The 16,049-nt window shown below is 38.0% G+C and overlaps 1 protein-coding gene across 2 annotated transcripts in view; it reads right to left on the bottom strand.

The window, feature by feature from the left end:
• Window positions 1–16,049, bottom strand: part of agap3 (ArfGAP with GTPase domain, ankyrin repeat and PH domain 3) — a 190,545-nt gene that overhangs the window by 20,199 nt on the left and 154,297 nt on the right. For both annotated transcript variants that reach the window (XM_036138280.1, XM_036138279.1), the window contains exons 14-16: window positions 5,677–5,831; window positions 5,165–5,255; window positions 2,770–2,992 (exon numbers count right to left, since the gene is read on the bottom strand). In XM_036138280.1, coding sequence (XP_035994173.1) covers window positions 2,770–2,992; window positions 5,165–5,255; window positions 5,677–5,831 — 469 coding nt within the window. The remainder of the gene's footprint in view (window positions 1–2,769; window positions 2,993–5,164; window positions 5,256–5,676; window positions 5,832–16,049) is intronic.

The following is a 16,049-nucleotide window of genomic DNA, read 5'->3' as shown; positions in this document are numbered from 1 at the left end:
CCAGACTCTTTCCTATCAATTCTTTCATACATGTTATCCGTGTACATTCTGGGCCGGTGTCTGTCTCATAAACATTTTCATCATGGTGACAATAAAGATTCTTGATTCTTATCTATTATTACAAAAACCCACCATTTTCTGAATGATTTAGCATACTAGGCAAAAAATACTGAGATGTTTGAGACCATTCCAAATATACTGTTGGCATTTAGCATCCATCATAGGATTTCAAATATCTCTAATCAAATATTGCATTCAAGCAGTCTTTTGCAATTGCACCATTGCCAACGCTGATACTGTGACTATTGTGCTTCAATATATTGTGAAGCTCTAGAAAATGTCCAGGTTTTGCAGTAAATACAACCATAAAAGCAAAGTGGACCATGCTCACAGGCTGTTTGAGTAAAGGGGCCCTTTGTGATAGTTAAAAGAATGAGTGATGAACGTTTAGAACAAACAACCTACCGAAATAAAATTAAACCTATGTAGAGCATAAATTTGTGAAAAAACTGGCATTAGATCTATATAAAGGTCCACTCCAAATATTTTGTCCTCACTGTTCTGTAGAGATGAGCACAATGAGCAGGGTAGTTATTTGTACTGACTTTTTTTTTTCTTTCTTTCAGCCAATTTACTTGTGAGTAAGGACCACAACATTAGTTTGGCTGATTTAGGACCAGTGTCTATGTATCACTAAGAAGTCAGTGGTAAACTTGAAAGACATCATAAGATTTACATATACATGAAAAGGTAATGTGGCTTGATAGTTTATATAAACAATAAATCAGTAACAAACGTAGCTTTTTTGTTTTATCGGTGGGCAGTAAGCTAGGTTTTAGCAATGACAAGCAGTGAAACACAAATAACCCTCAAAGTATATCACGCATATCAGTGATGCCGTGTTTTCTTTTTAAGATGGCCATCACAGAACATAGTCAGGATAAAAAGTGCACCCTATTAAGTCTAAGGTTTTAATGTTTAACTAAGCTGTTGTTTACAAGTTTTTTTTGTTATTTATTTAACAAACATGAACTCTACAATTACAAGGAGGTGTACTTTCTCTTAACACTCATGTATACACTTTTAGAGTCAGAGGTCGGATCAGGTGTTTTCCTTTATGTATGTTGCGGATATGCTCTGCGTTACTGGATTTCCGGGAATAGTAAAAAAAATTAGATGGTAAATAATTTTGTTCAGAATTTGTACAGGACATTAAAAATGTGTAACTACATTAAATACATCCTGCATCCTCCAATTCTCTGATCAAATACGGTCTCTACATCATGATGGCATCACATACATAGTAGCAAAATAAAATTACAACTTTCATAAACTGTGGTCACTTTATTTCTTCTCAGTTACAGTATCTCTATATCTCTCACTAACTGTCTGCTCCAGTGTTTTTGAAATCATTTTAAAATAATAATAATAATAATAAAAATTACAAACAAATAATAAAGGTACACAATATGATGGTGATTATCTTCTGGTAGAATATACATAGAGTGGTTCTCCAAGGTATGTTCGTTTAATTAAGATTAGGTCTTGGAGAATAGGTCCCTAGTGGCGTTGAGCTTTGACGACCCAGGGGCTCCTGAGGGTGTTTTTCAGTATTCCAGTTGATCAAAATTGGCTGATTCCAATTGCTGGTCGATTGATTGGTGCATCTCTAGTATCAGCAAAATGTAAAAATCTAAATATGATTAACTGCAAAACTACTGTCCGTTAAATCCAAATATAATACTAATACTTGTTGAGTATCTTCAATGTAGATAAACCTAATAGAATACAAACAAATCAAGTACTAAGTTAATATAGCTTTCTGTAGCTGTGCTTGCACCATTTCATGCAATAACGTGAAATATAAGCCACATTTTCCCCTTTTTCACTTCTCTTAACAAAGTTACAAAGCTACAAATGCCACCAGCGAGACCCTGCAGACAATCTTTGCTGCGACAGACAGAGTGATGACCCAGGTCTGTGTGATGGATATGTGACAGCGTGGTTTGGGACCTGGGGGCCTGGCTGTTGGGGTGGAGTTTAGCCATCATGGTGTGCTTAATTACCTGCACCGCCACACAACAGGCCATTAGTCAGACTGGGACGATGGGTCTCAACAGTCAACAAGAGATAAAAATCCTCCTACCAGATCTGGGTATGTCTTAGAGGAAAGGAAACAGTGGACAGGGATATATTAAGAAGCAGTAAAGCCTCTGGTTAAGATGCAAAAATAAAAGAAATTGTCTTTGCTAATCATCCTCAGGCTCTTATATGCAATTAAACAAATCTGGTGTTTGTTCAGGAATTAGACGTATTTATAAAAACATCCCCTGATTAGCACTTGCATGTTAAGCGACAACCCTGACATTTGTCAGGTAACTGCAAAACAGTGTCACACACGGCGCTTCATTTAATGACTTTTTTTTTTTTTTTTTAACCTGACGAAACGGACAGACAGGCAGAAGACTGTGGCAGAGATATTAGACTTATAAAAAGAGAGCGGGGCGTACGGTAAAGGATAAAAGCCCTGACATAACAGACATTGTTATGAAGCTGAAGACATAAAATAATGTGTTTTTGACTCAGTGGGCTGACATTTATGGCCCCCCTGGTGATTCTTATGGAGCATTTGGTGGTGTGAACTGCCTTCAGTGAAATGTGGGTAGCTAATAAATGGCAGCTAATGGAGAGGAGACTCTTCTGCCTTTTCTTCCTATAATCTCTGCACGCTTCATTAAGCATCACCTTTATTTGCAGAATCGTGCTAACCTGGTGCTGTCGCTCCCTGGCTTCGTGTATCCCTCCAGACAGCCCTCCCACACGCTGTTGGCCATCGCGTTGCCGATCGCTGTCATCACCATGCTGAGCTCCACCGGCCAGTCGTCCAGGTCCAGAGAGCGCACGCGAGACAGGTGGGTGCCCAGGTTCCTGTGCATGCCCGAGCACTCGATACACATCAGGGCGCCCAGGTTCAAACTGGCCCAATCCGGGTCTGCAGGATAGGAAAAAAGAAATAATCATAAATGTTTAGACAAGTATGGAAAGCGTTGTTAAAATGATAACATGTACAATATATTTATCAGATGAGTTCATAAAACCGGGGACTCCAAGCCAAGATACAGTTCTAAGGAAATGCAGGCTGCTACATTATTAGTGTGGGGAAATTGGTTTAAATGACAGCTGCAATGTTTAAGTGTTGTTGTTTTTTTTCCACAGACAGCAAAAATAGCAAGTTTCATACCAATACCAATATCATACCATACATTAAACACTGTTGGGTCATTTTTTTAGAGCTAAATGCTGGGTATGTGCTGGTGGGACAGATGTTGGGTGGTTTTAACCAAATAATATAGGTCCACAGTCGTGAACCAGCTTGTTCAGACTCCAAAGAATTTCATCATTCTGTACAGAGTGTCATTTTGAAATATAAAACATCAGACCTCCCTGAAACAACCATGCTGAGCAACTACAAAATATGACACAAGAAATGTAAAGATGCTAAAAGTTAGTTGTAGCTTAAGTTCAACTATATAACCAGTTTGTCAACTTAATATTAGCCCCTTATTTACTAAATTGTTGGGCTAGTGGTAGCTATGTTCAATATTCAGGCCTGTATGAATTTTGCTTTCCAAAAGGTGTTTGTCAATAAAAGTCTCCTTAGACATTATGAGATGTTTGCGTGGATTTTGCATGATCTTTGCAGTGACTGTGACTTCCTCCCACAGCCCAAAACATGCACGTTAAGGTAATTGGGTGCTTAAAATCACCTCATATAAATGTAAGTGTACACATACATGTTTGTATGTCTTTATATTGCCCTGTGATGTGGGTGTACCCTTACTCTTGGCCCCTAAACATTGGAGATAGGCAGACCTTTCTCAACCCAGGAGGGTTAAAGAGGGTAATAGAAATATATTCATTGAAGAAACTATTACTATTTAGGTAATTTTGAATATGGTTTATTCTTTTCAATACACACATTTTTTACTGTATACCATTTTTAAAAATTTAACCCACTCAGCTGGATCAAACCCATATTACAGTTTGGTTGCATTAAAACAAGTCAGGCCTGGATAAATCAATATTTTAGCCAAGTTTGGGGTAGCAAAGGTAAATGGAGAAGTTTTTTCCTCTGGTTCCTGCTTTACTTCATTAAGTGGCAAAAAAATATATAAAATAAAAAATAAAGTGCATCTTTCAAATTAAAGATGCACAGCCTAAATCAGGAGTGTCAGACTCCAGTCCTCGAGGACCAATATCTTGCAACTTTTATGTGTGTCTCTGGTCCAAACACCTGAGTCAAATATTCAGGTAATTAGGTAAGTAAGATAGGTAAGTTTATTTAAAAGAGCAATTTTCAGTAACAAGACATTCAAAGTGTGCAGGACTCTGGAGAACTTGATTGCATACTGAGAAACTAATTCAGCCATTTGATTCTTAAACTGTTAGTCTATTTGTTAATATGTACTATAATGCTGTCAATGACACACCTCCCTTTTAGGGAAAACGGAAGAACATGTCCCTAGCAACCAATTTTTCACAGATAAAAGCAAGTACAGAAAAAAATCTAAATATTAACTTAAATTTTTTAAGAAATTCTTAGAGAAGAGTTTTGGCAAACCTTTATCTGTATCAAATGTGCATATTAATCACAGGTACTTTTAACTATATATTTTTAGACACCTTTAAGGGAAAAAAAATACCAATAGGGTGACACATCACCCTATTGGGCCTTTTGTAGTTGTAAAAATTTTTGACCAATGACTAGAAATTTAATCCAGCCCTAGATTTAGCCATCTGTCTAAAGGCAAATCCTAATCATAAACTTTGTTTTAACATTTTAAATACATTTTTCTTATCATTTGAAAAGAAAAAAACATCCAACACCAACATTTTTTTAGTTTTGGTCTTCAGTAATTTATTTCACAAACAAGAAACAAAAACAGGCATTTTACAATGTTTTTGCAATGCCGCTTTGTGACAGCCGAAGCAGCTATATTTTCCAGGATAAAGTAAGCAATCTTTGGAGAAAATGGAGAAAATTTTTTTTTCTCCATTTTGACTGTAGCTACATTACTCTACAATGTTTCTGTAATAAATAAATCTGTTTAATATATTTCTAAAACCCTTATAATAGTTTGCAGATATGCAGAGTTATACTCACTGGGTGCATCACAGTCCACACAGAAGCTGTTCCCCCTCACGTTCCGTATGGACTGAATGGCCATTGCATCACTTTGGCTGCCTAACCGAGACTGCAAGAAATTAAGGAGAAAATCAGTCAACAGCAACTAATTGTTGCAGCGTGGGGTAAAAGAAGGCAAACAATTAAAGCTGGACTCAGGAAGGGATATGATCTTTAAATGCTCAGGAGGAGTGTGAAACAGGGAGAATATGAATATGAAAATGAGACTATGTTTCCCCCAGTATGCCGACACAAGCCGTGCTCTATCTCTGATGTCTGTCAGATCTAATAAGAGATCCCCCATACTGCGGCACACCTGTCTGACAACCTCCCACATGTCATGGCGTGAAGCTGGTGAAGTGGGAAGGAGCGCAAGGTTGGAAGACGAGGAAAGAGAGGAATGTAAATTAAGCTGAAGAATAGTAGGATGACAGTGCTTAGATCCTGTGCAATTCTTCTTATCGTTCCTCATGTTTCATGACCTACTGTACCTTGTTTTTGATACTCTCACAGGACTGCAGGCTGGCAAAGATCTGGCTCTCAATTGCTTGGACCCATAGTTCTCTCTCCTCGTATGTAGACGCTTCGAAGTTCCACGTTTGTCCCGTCAATGACACAATGATGAACTCGAAGGAATCCTCTTGCTCTGGAAAAAAACAAACAAAAAAAAACCAACAACTTAAAGCTTAATCTAAGGTTTAAAGAGCTTTATATATTTTATCAGCATAGATTTGTGTTTTTCAAGCAGAATATTTAGGATCCACAACAGATAATCAACACCCGGGACCCCAATGAATCCTCACGGTGCAAGCTAAAGCGATATGGATTCCAGCTTTTTATGAGAAAGACACTTATTCATTCACAAATATGAGATGGAATGAGCTTTGGCATAACATTCATGTCATATGTATGTTATTTCTGAGCTGAATCTGTCATTGGTTCCCCCAGTCTGTTGAAGAGAAACAGACTAGGGACATGGGATCACTGGAATCAGGTTGCAGGCAAGGTTATGCTCTTTATGCCCCCCATTAATTGGATGCAAGAGTCTTTTAAAGGGCCATGGCGTCACTGTATAAGCTATTGCATGTAGTTGTGTAGTTGATACTGCTGCAAATGTAAATACCCCAAAGAATTTAATAAAAAAAATAACATTATCTTTATTTGGGGGGTTGTTTTGGCAGGCCAGATTTCCCTTCTCAGTAAAAAAGTTTGGTAATGATATATGGCTCTGCCTAGTTGACTTCTGATTGGCTACAACCATATTTAGGAAACCGGTCAAACGTGGCACAACACTATTTTCACAAAACTATTTTTATGGTATTATTGTATTATTAGTGGAAGTACTTGTATTGCAGGATATCAAACAGGCGAGGCCAAGCTGACCAAAGGATTCAACCTAGGCGGTGTGATTCATCATCCACACAATGGGACCAAAGTCTACGGTCCATTGCAGCAGTGCAGAGAGCACTTCGGCGTGACTGCAGCGGAGAGCTCGCTGCACTGCTGCTTCAGAAAGTGCTCATATGCTTATCAGATGAAGCAGCATTTAGAAATCAAATTAACTTACAGGTTATGACAGCATTGTGGTTGGCACCTCATGTGTTGGTACAGAAGTTTTTTTTTTTTTTTCAAAAAATCAGTTGGTTAGAAAACGTTCAGGAAACAGCTTCAGTGAACATATGAACATAACACTATCTTATAATAGACTGTGGTGAAGTTAGCAAACACAGAGCGGCAGCCCCAGATCAACCTCCCTGTGTTGGCTCGAACAGGAGGCAGTCACTGTCGAAGCCACAAAGCACAAATATCCAATATCCAACCTAAAACTAACTTCACCGTGGTACAAACTGAGGTCATAATTGTGTGGTACCTCTCCATGAATGAACTTCAACCACTTTGATTCTCTCATCCTCCGGGAGTAAGTGGTAACTTTCATCTGTTTTTGAGCACCCTCGGACGGAACAGTTCGCCTTTTTAGTAGCATCCATGCTAGCGCTACTCGCCATTAAATTAGCAGGCTGATATTTCAGCTGGGAGGAAGAGGAAGAGGGGAGGGGAAAGTCTGTTTGCTTGATGATGCGCTCTGATTTGAGAATATGAATTACGTAGAAAGATAACCTGTATTGAAAGATAAACTGTTTTCTGATCAGACCGTTTTTGAGCAAAGAAACAAAGCTGAGCGCCCATGAGCAAATCCTTTGGTACCAGCTCTTGACATTCACATGGCCTCATCAGTACACAACACATCATATAATACCCCTAAAACCACAGAAAAATTAAATCTGTTGTCATGACACCTTTAAAGAGGAGTTTTTCTTTCCACTGTCGCTACATGCATGCTCGGTATGAGGCGTGGCAGCGAAGTCAATGACACAATGCAGGCTGATGTCTACTGTTGCTACATGCTCATCCAAGAGGAGTGAATGCTGCCCATTGATGGCTCAATGCAGTCTGTTGGGTTTCCTTGGATAGAAAATGTTTTAAACAATTTGAATAATAAACTGAAATTGTTTAGATTGTGTTGCGGAATGGGATCATTCAATGGGAACAATTGAAGTGAATTGTTGGACTGGCCAAGCAGGTCTGCAAACCTAATCTCTATTGAGCATATGTGGGACATCTTCAAATGGAAGGGGGAGGTGTGCAAGGTCTCTAATATCCAGCATCTCCAGGATGTCATCATGCAGGAGTGTACTTCATGCCCAGTGCAGGAAAATAATGATGGGCATACAAGATATTGAAAATTTGGCCACAATTTTAACATTTTCAATTATTTTGTGAGATACCGTATGTTGTTGTTGACCTGCATACATGAGTGGTTCTAGACAAAGGCCAACAGGGACCAGTGCCCCTGTAGTACTAGTCCTGGCCCCTGTTATGGCCTCTGTACTGAAGAAACTATAGTAAATACTTTTCTTATGATGCATGATTGCTATGAACTGGCACAGACACTGATTGTTCCCTTGGACCAATTTTGTTGTCAACCTTCACAGTTTTGCTTTGACAATCATTTAAAAATTAAGGTGTTGCACTTTTAGAAAAAATTTCCAGTCTGTCTTTTGCAACTGATCAATCAGTTGACCACTCAAATAAGGTCAGAAGTGAGGTTAAATCAGGAGGTTGGGGTTAAGTGGAGGATAGGGTTGGCTTCCAATTGAAGAGTTGGTAGTTTGATACATTTTGTACATTTCGCAATTCACATTTTGAAACAAGAGCTAGAGATACCATCTGCTCATGCTTACATGTGTGTACTGAAAAAGGCTCTGGATTATGCTCGAAAAAGATTACATGTACTTTGAAAAAGCACATGAATGCGTGTACCAGTTTGTAGATCATGTTAGTAGGGAAATAAATTTTGTTCCTCATTTATCAAACAGCAGAAAAATGGATCTATGGTTATTTTCACACAAATTTGGGGATTTATCTATTTGGACATAAGAATATGATTGTTAACACAAAGTTATTTGAGTGTGGCCTTGCGGTACAGCAGAGGAAACCAAACTGTGTGAGAGAAGGACAAGTTCATAGGGCTTTATGTAGAATGATGAGTAGCTTTTAAGCCAATTCTCTCTTCCAAGGCATGATAGAATGGAGTTATAGCAAAATTACGTTTGATTGCTCAAAAGCAATAACAGTGTATATGTATACCACTCGGGGGTTTTAACGGGAAACTCAGGATGGGTGCGTCTGAACATGAGCAAGTGGGTGACATTTTTTCTTCTTTTTTATGGCTTTTACAGCTTTCACAGCTTTGCACTGAACTGTGGGGTTTAATTTGGTCCTCTGCCAATAGATGACCAAGATGAAAACCTGATTGATCATAGGCTGGGTTTGGCTAGTTTAAACAAAGTTTTAAAAAAACATTTCTTTCACTTGTTTTACGATTATTACTATGTCCAAACTGAGGTTTGGATTCTCTATTATACTTTATGGTCATAAAGCATGACCATATAAGGCCTATACTGGCCTCTTTACATTGGCTGCCCGTCTTTTACCGAATAGATTTTAAGATTCTTTTATTAACTTATAAGGTCTTAAATGGATTAGCTCCTCCTTATCTTAGAGACCTTTTAAAATTCCAGTCTGTGTCGAGAAGTCTACGTTCAAATAATCAACTATTACTGACAGTTCCTCGGACTCGACTTAAGAGGAAAGGAGATCGGCTTTCTCTGTTGTTGCTCCAATTCTGTGGAACAATTTACCTCTTCAAATTAAATCTGCCCACAGCCTGGATAATTTTAAATCGCTTCTTATAACTTATTTTTATTCTCTGACTTTTATTTGAAGCAGTGTTTCACATTCTGTTTTGTTAATTGGTATTGGTGTCTTTCTTGTAAAGCACTTTGGTGCATTTTTATACCCGTTTTTAATGTGCTATATAAATAAATTTGACATTGACATTTGACATATTAGCTCGACTAAAATGCAACAAAATCTACTGGACTTTTTCTTTTGTCTTTTTATTCTTCATTTCATTTATCTAAGCCAACTTCAACCCCTGGTTTCTTTCTGTGACTAAGATGTATGAAAATGTCACCTGATGTTTTCTATGAGGAGTTCTGACACAACATATGTTCCAACACATGCTGTTCAGCAGCAATTCATTAACTCCGTACAGTACAATGTGACTCGTGTAACGTCTCTTGTCTCTGCACATGCTTGAGCTCATTGCCAAATGATTTGTAATTACGTAATTATGTCTATGCAAATAGTATTCTCATTTGCATAAACCACGTTTGGAGGACTGGAGGCAAACGCACACGAGAGGTACGTGTTTGCCTCTGCAGCTTTTATCCACTTTGTCAACATCATATCTCTGCTTATTTGCTACTTGAATGCTGTGCTTTTAATGGTCAAACTGTCGACTGAACCAATGATTAAAAATACATAAAAAGGTTGCAATCCTGCAAATTACTCTGATATCTCTGACATTAAATTAGCAGTGCATGACTAATAAAACGTCTGCAATAACACGAAGTTGTGGTGTTAGACATATCATCTGACTGAAGATATCATATTTACAATCAATTTACACTCCTTGCTGTGTGACACAGTCCTTTGCTGCTTAATGACAGATGTGCGATGGATGCCACTAATGTTGCAATCTCTGTGCTGCAGCAGAGGGGCCATTTCTTCAGGACTAAAGCAATAATGCAATTAGCTTGACACCAACTTCAATTATCTGATTTAGTTTGTGGTATCGACTCCAGGTCACAGAGAATCAATAAAGACTTAAAGCCTCTTTATTTAGACTTACAGCACTAAAAGTGTGTGTGAACGTCTGGGTGTGTGACATTTTGAAATACTGATCATGGCAGAAGAAGTTTATAGAATCAAAGAGGTTAACATTAAGGCATTCAAATAACACGAAAAAAATTAACAAAAAGATTAATAGTGATACACATAATTGAATTTCATTTTTTTTCCTTGTCTAATATACCTTCAGGTACAGTAATTAATGCGTTTGATTAGAATTTGTGATTCCAAATGGTGTTTTACTTGTGCTGTGAAAACCTGAACAAAGCTAATTATTCTGTTGGCTGCCCAGGCAATAAATTGGAGGCATTAAAACACTTTCATTATGGAGATTAAAAAAGCAACGGATGGCTTGTTTCTTAAACTGATGCGTGCATAAGAGGAAACACATCTTGTACTGTATGTATAGCAATGTACATTAGAAACATAGAAAGCAGAGAAAAAAACAAACAGGAATAGATGCTACTTGAAGTGGGTGGTTTTCTGGTGTGAAAGTATGTACATTTTGGTTTTAAAAACTCACACGTCCAGTTTTCACTCGTTTCCTACTGCATAAATGTCTTAACTCTGTCAAAACCGTACTGTGCATCATCCATTAGCAGGTTAAAGTAAGGGAAATCTTCACAAAAAAAAACTGTTTAGTCAAAAGAAAGACAAACCAGACTGTTTGCAAGTGCTTCCTGTTGCGACAAACACAGATAATGAAGGTTTAGGATACTACCAGACACTGTTTTAAAGATAGTGCAGTTCAAAAACAAAATTAATCATCAAGTACAATGAGTTAGCTTGTCTATCTTTAAAATTAACCTTCTACTCATCAGCAGGGCAGATGGTTCAGCAAATCATCTATTTAACGTTACCTTGTTAAACTTCAAAATTCATTTCAACCTGTGGTATTGACGTGACGCCGCCTGTCAATCAATCTTGGAGGCTCGTCAGTAACTGACCCATCAGCGATCGCAATTTGTCCCAAAGCGACACGCCCCTTTACCTGCAGAAGCTGCTCCCTCTTTCCCTCTGACAAGATCCCCGGATATTACATTATGAACATTTCTTAATGGATATTACATTTCTTACAAAAAAACATTTGTAAGAAAGATTAAATGTTGTTAGTAGGGAAAATACAATTCCGACACGTTATCCCGAATGTTTAGAGGGTGTTTATTCCTTTCCCCAAACCAAAAGGAGTCTAGTAAAATGTCAAAGCAGGGTATGCGGCCAGGCGACCTCATGAACAGCTGAACACAACAGTGATCAACGGGGAATTACTGCATGTTTGTCGGTATGAAGGTAACTCAATTTTTGTTCAAAAAACATTGTATAGTTATTGGTAAAATTAAGGGGTAATGCTTAACTCTAATTCTGTGGTGTTTTATGTGTTTTGGATATCTGTACATTGCAACTTCTGGTTGCCTGAGTTCTTTGTTGTCAGCCATGATACCAGGACTTGGATTTTGCACAAAGCGTTTAATTTGCAATTCGCACTCCTAATACAGGAGTCCCCTGTAAATTGTTGCCACGGATAGCTTGATGGCAGCATGAAAACATCTATTGCAGTCTGCAGTAAGTATTTTGAATTACTACAATATATATTTTAAGTTGGGTATAAGTTTGCTACTTTAACCTGGGCTTTAACATCGATTTCTCCAAGGATACCTTGAAATAACTTTACTGACCTGATTCACCATTCATTTGGTATTCCCCCCACCCCCCTGTCTTTTTGCCTTAATGTTGGTAGATAAGGCAAAACTACCTCTTTTAACGGTTCACTATCACCACCGTTACAATGTCTCTGTTTGTCAGGGGTTAGAGCCACCTGGGGTATACTTCTGGGTGGGCAGAGTGATCTTACAGTTGCTGTCACAATTGGTAGACAAAAATCAATACTGTGCGCGACATCTACACTAAAATCTAACTGGTCATTATGATATTTTTATTTCAGTATTCCACCACTCTGTGCATCTCTTTTAAAACAAGAATGGTATCTTTAAAATGGAGTGCCTACTCGACGGTGTTTTAGGTCTAAGTTTAAATCTTTACCACAGTCACAACAAAGTGCCTTTGCCTTGCACTTCAATGACGTTATGCAGCCTCAAGTACACTTCAGCATTACCTTTCTAAATATATAACACTGTAGCAAATCCAATGTGATCTCACAGGCCTTTTCGGATGTGTCCAAAATATTTTTGGGCATTAGAGTTGTGACTTAAAAATGATATACAAACTACATGGTACTATTGGATCTCAGTGCATTCAATACTGTCGATCACTCCATCCTGTTAGAGTGTCAGGAAAACTGGGTCGGCCTTTCTGGTACAGCTTTCAACTGGTTTAAATCCTACTTAAAGGACAGTGAATTTTTTTGTGTCAGTAGGTAACTTTACATCCCAGATGACAAAAATCACATGTGGGGTTCCCCAAGAGTCAATTGTGGGTTCCATCCTATTCAATATCTACATGCTCCCCTTAGCTCAGATCATCATCAACAACATCAGCTACCATAACTATGCAGACAACACACAGCTCTACATCACCATGTCACCAGGTGACTATGAAGCAGTTCAAGCACTGAGTAAATGCTTAGAAGAAATCAATGCAGTGTATCAACCCTCCAGACCACTCAGGTTGTCTGGCTGCAGCCTACTCCACATACCTAGAACCAGAACCAAACATGGAGAAGCAGCATATAGTTCCTATGCTCAACTTATGTAGAACAAACTTCCAGAAAACTGTAAAAGTGCGGAAAGCCTGAGTTCCTTTAAATCAAGATTAAAAAACACATTTGTTCAGGATTGCCTTCGACTGTTCTAGTTAAACTGTTTTACTGAAACATCATTAGTTCAACTTTGTAGTCCAACTGTTCTTAATGTTTGCTTTTAGTTTCTATTTTCCCATGTTTTATTTTGTTTCTACATTTTATTCCTACTTGCTTTTATTCTGTTTTATTTTCCTATATTTAAATCATGTAAAGCACTTCGCATTGTCTCTGTACTGAAATGTGCTATACAAATAAATTTGCCTTGCTGCTTCAATATGGTTGGAATTGCGACAGAATTGTCGCAGCAATGATTTAATAATGTTACTGTATCCAATGCTATATTATGAAAATGTGTTGTCAGCGCTGATTAAGATCCACTGGTTGACACAAAATGTTCAGCTTATAGTTATTAGATCATTTGAGGGCTTGCACTGTGCAGGGGGCATTGAACTTTCAACCCAAAATGGTCAGGGAATTATTGTGTCTGGAAAAAGGAAGCACACAAATAAAAACATAAAAAAGAAAAGATGTAATGAGGGCTTGTTATAAATAATGCACATACTTTACAGAGATAAGAGGATTCCATGTGACAAAGCTCTCATTTGAACTCTCTCACTCAGTGTATAAAAATCCAAACAGCTGTGGATATATAATATAATCAGGACTGATCTAACTCCCTTGTTGGTTTTAAATTAAAATCAGTAAGCTCAAGTTATACGTTTCTATACTTTAATTTCATTTCTTTTAAAAGGTGCAATACAGTTAAATTTGCTCAAGATAATAAGACCGTTAGAACCCCTTACGGAACAATTCCTGATTGTGGCAGGAAAGTGTTTTGAGCAATACATGTATTGTAATGAAATATAGCACAATACACTAAAAAAACAAAAAAACACTTTAATTCCCACACAATGTGGAATTTTAGCAGCTGCTCATCCTGCAAACAGTCAGTCTTAGCATGAACAATCTGTCAAAGTCATTGTTGCTATTTCACGAATACCTGCAATTGTAAGCAAGGGAAAGGGTCTCACTCAGTTGTTGCCCTTAGCATGAGCATAACCAAGGCACAACAACCTTTTCACATTAGCACAAACATTAACCTCCTGACCATATCTACATGATCCAGTGATCAACAAGTCCATGCCAATTAGCAATAAATTAACACAGATCTGTCCGTGGGAAGACAAGTAGAAACATGCTTTAAAGTCTGTAGAAGCACCAAGCGTGAAGAATGGGGAAAATATGACTTTCCTTAATTAACTTGGCATTAAAATCGAAACTGCAGCATAATGGCCTAAGAGCTGCAAAGAGGAGCAGGTTCTGATACACATCTCTGTCCAACCATCACATGGATCATAAACGTTTTTGCCAACATCTCAGCTGCGCATATTGTTCATCCTCTCCTTGATTGCTTATTGGTGTGAAGCAGCTGCATTGCAACCGGCAAAGTGTCTCTTTAAAGAGGCACAAAATGGCTTTGAATTTCCTTACAGATTTGCAGCTGGATATACTGTATCGAATTAGGTAGCTATAACCAAGTCAGAGAATCTGCATTTCCAGTCTGCATTTGTAGTGTTTGTTGTTTATTTACACAAAATTCTAGCCAGAGATATGGATATTTTAAGCCGCTATATTTATCTTAATTGCTTTTTGTGTACAAAGACTTGACAAAAAAAATACTTCTAAATTAAAATCCTAAAAGTATTGTCTAGATGAGCAACAAATTCATATTTGAAGCGTTTAAAATCAAATAAAACTTTACTGCACAAACATCTCATATTATTCATTTAGCTTTTAAAGGTATAGAGGATCTTTTTTTGGCATCTAGTTCCAGGAGGAAAACCTTCACTGTTGGTTGTCCCATATGCCTTTCATTGTGACGCGCTTATGTAACGTCAATGTGCGTGCACGCTCCTTGTTACTTTCCGCTAACTGGCTGTTCATGTGCACTTCTAGTGTTTATGTATCCATTGAGCTTGGGTGTTAGCCGTTCATTGTAGCTCCGCTGCTCTCTCCGTACCCTTTGAAAATGGTTGAGAGTCGCAAAAAGCGAATTGTCTTACACGTTTATGAGAAGAAGTGGAGGGCCTCGGAAAAAAGAAGTAAGGGTATTTGGCAGATTTTTTTCACGCAATCCCCCTGAGGAAGAGCTAGTAAGATGGTCTTGCACATGTGCAGTAATTCAAAAAGGGACTCGGGGGATTCTTACCTGCATTTCCGGAAAAATTGTCCAAGTCCAGAGTAAACTGGACTTGGTACTTCCCCTACTATCACTGCACACAGCCGTTAACTGGCTAATGAAGTCTTCTAACACTTTTCCTTTGCTACAGAAAACACAAGTTTAGCTGTTTGAAAAATATTTCCAGTTGCTAAAACATGGACAGTCATTAACTAGAAGCAAAAGGAGCGTTACTTGTTGCTCTCATTAAGTTAGTACTGACTGCAGTTAAGGCTACCTGAGCTCGGATAGCCATGTTTGTGGAATAAAATCAAAATTCAATAAATAGATATTATAAATGACAATAGATATAATTAAAAGAGCAGCATTTGGAAGACCTGATGCTTATTTTTTTTATACAAAAAACAATTAGGTCACGTTTATGTTTTAAATTTGTAAATTAATCTCATACCACTTTACTGTATTGGAGCAGTTACATCCAGGTAGAGCTGTAGCTCACTGAAAGACTGTCGGTAAAGGTATTTGTTTGACCCACAAAGCTGACCGGAACCTGAAAGAACAGCGGCTGACCTGAGGATGTTGATTCCTCTTTTACGTTGCAAGTGCAGCAGATGCACCACGGAGGGCTTGTGGACCAGATTAGCACCTCAGGGCTATGGTGCTGAGCCCAG

The sequence above is a fragment of the Fundulus heteroclitus genome, chromosome 6 (assembly GCF_011125445.2).
Source record: "Fundulus heteroclitus isolate FHET01 chromosome 6, MU-UCD_Fhet_4.1, whole genome shotgun sequence".
NCBI classification, from domain to species: Eukaryota; Metazoa; Chordata; class Actinopteri; order Cyprinodontiformes; family Fundulidae; genus Fundulus; species Fundulus heteroclitus.
This window is presented reverse-complemented; position numbering and strand designations above follow the sequence as displayed.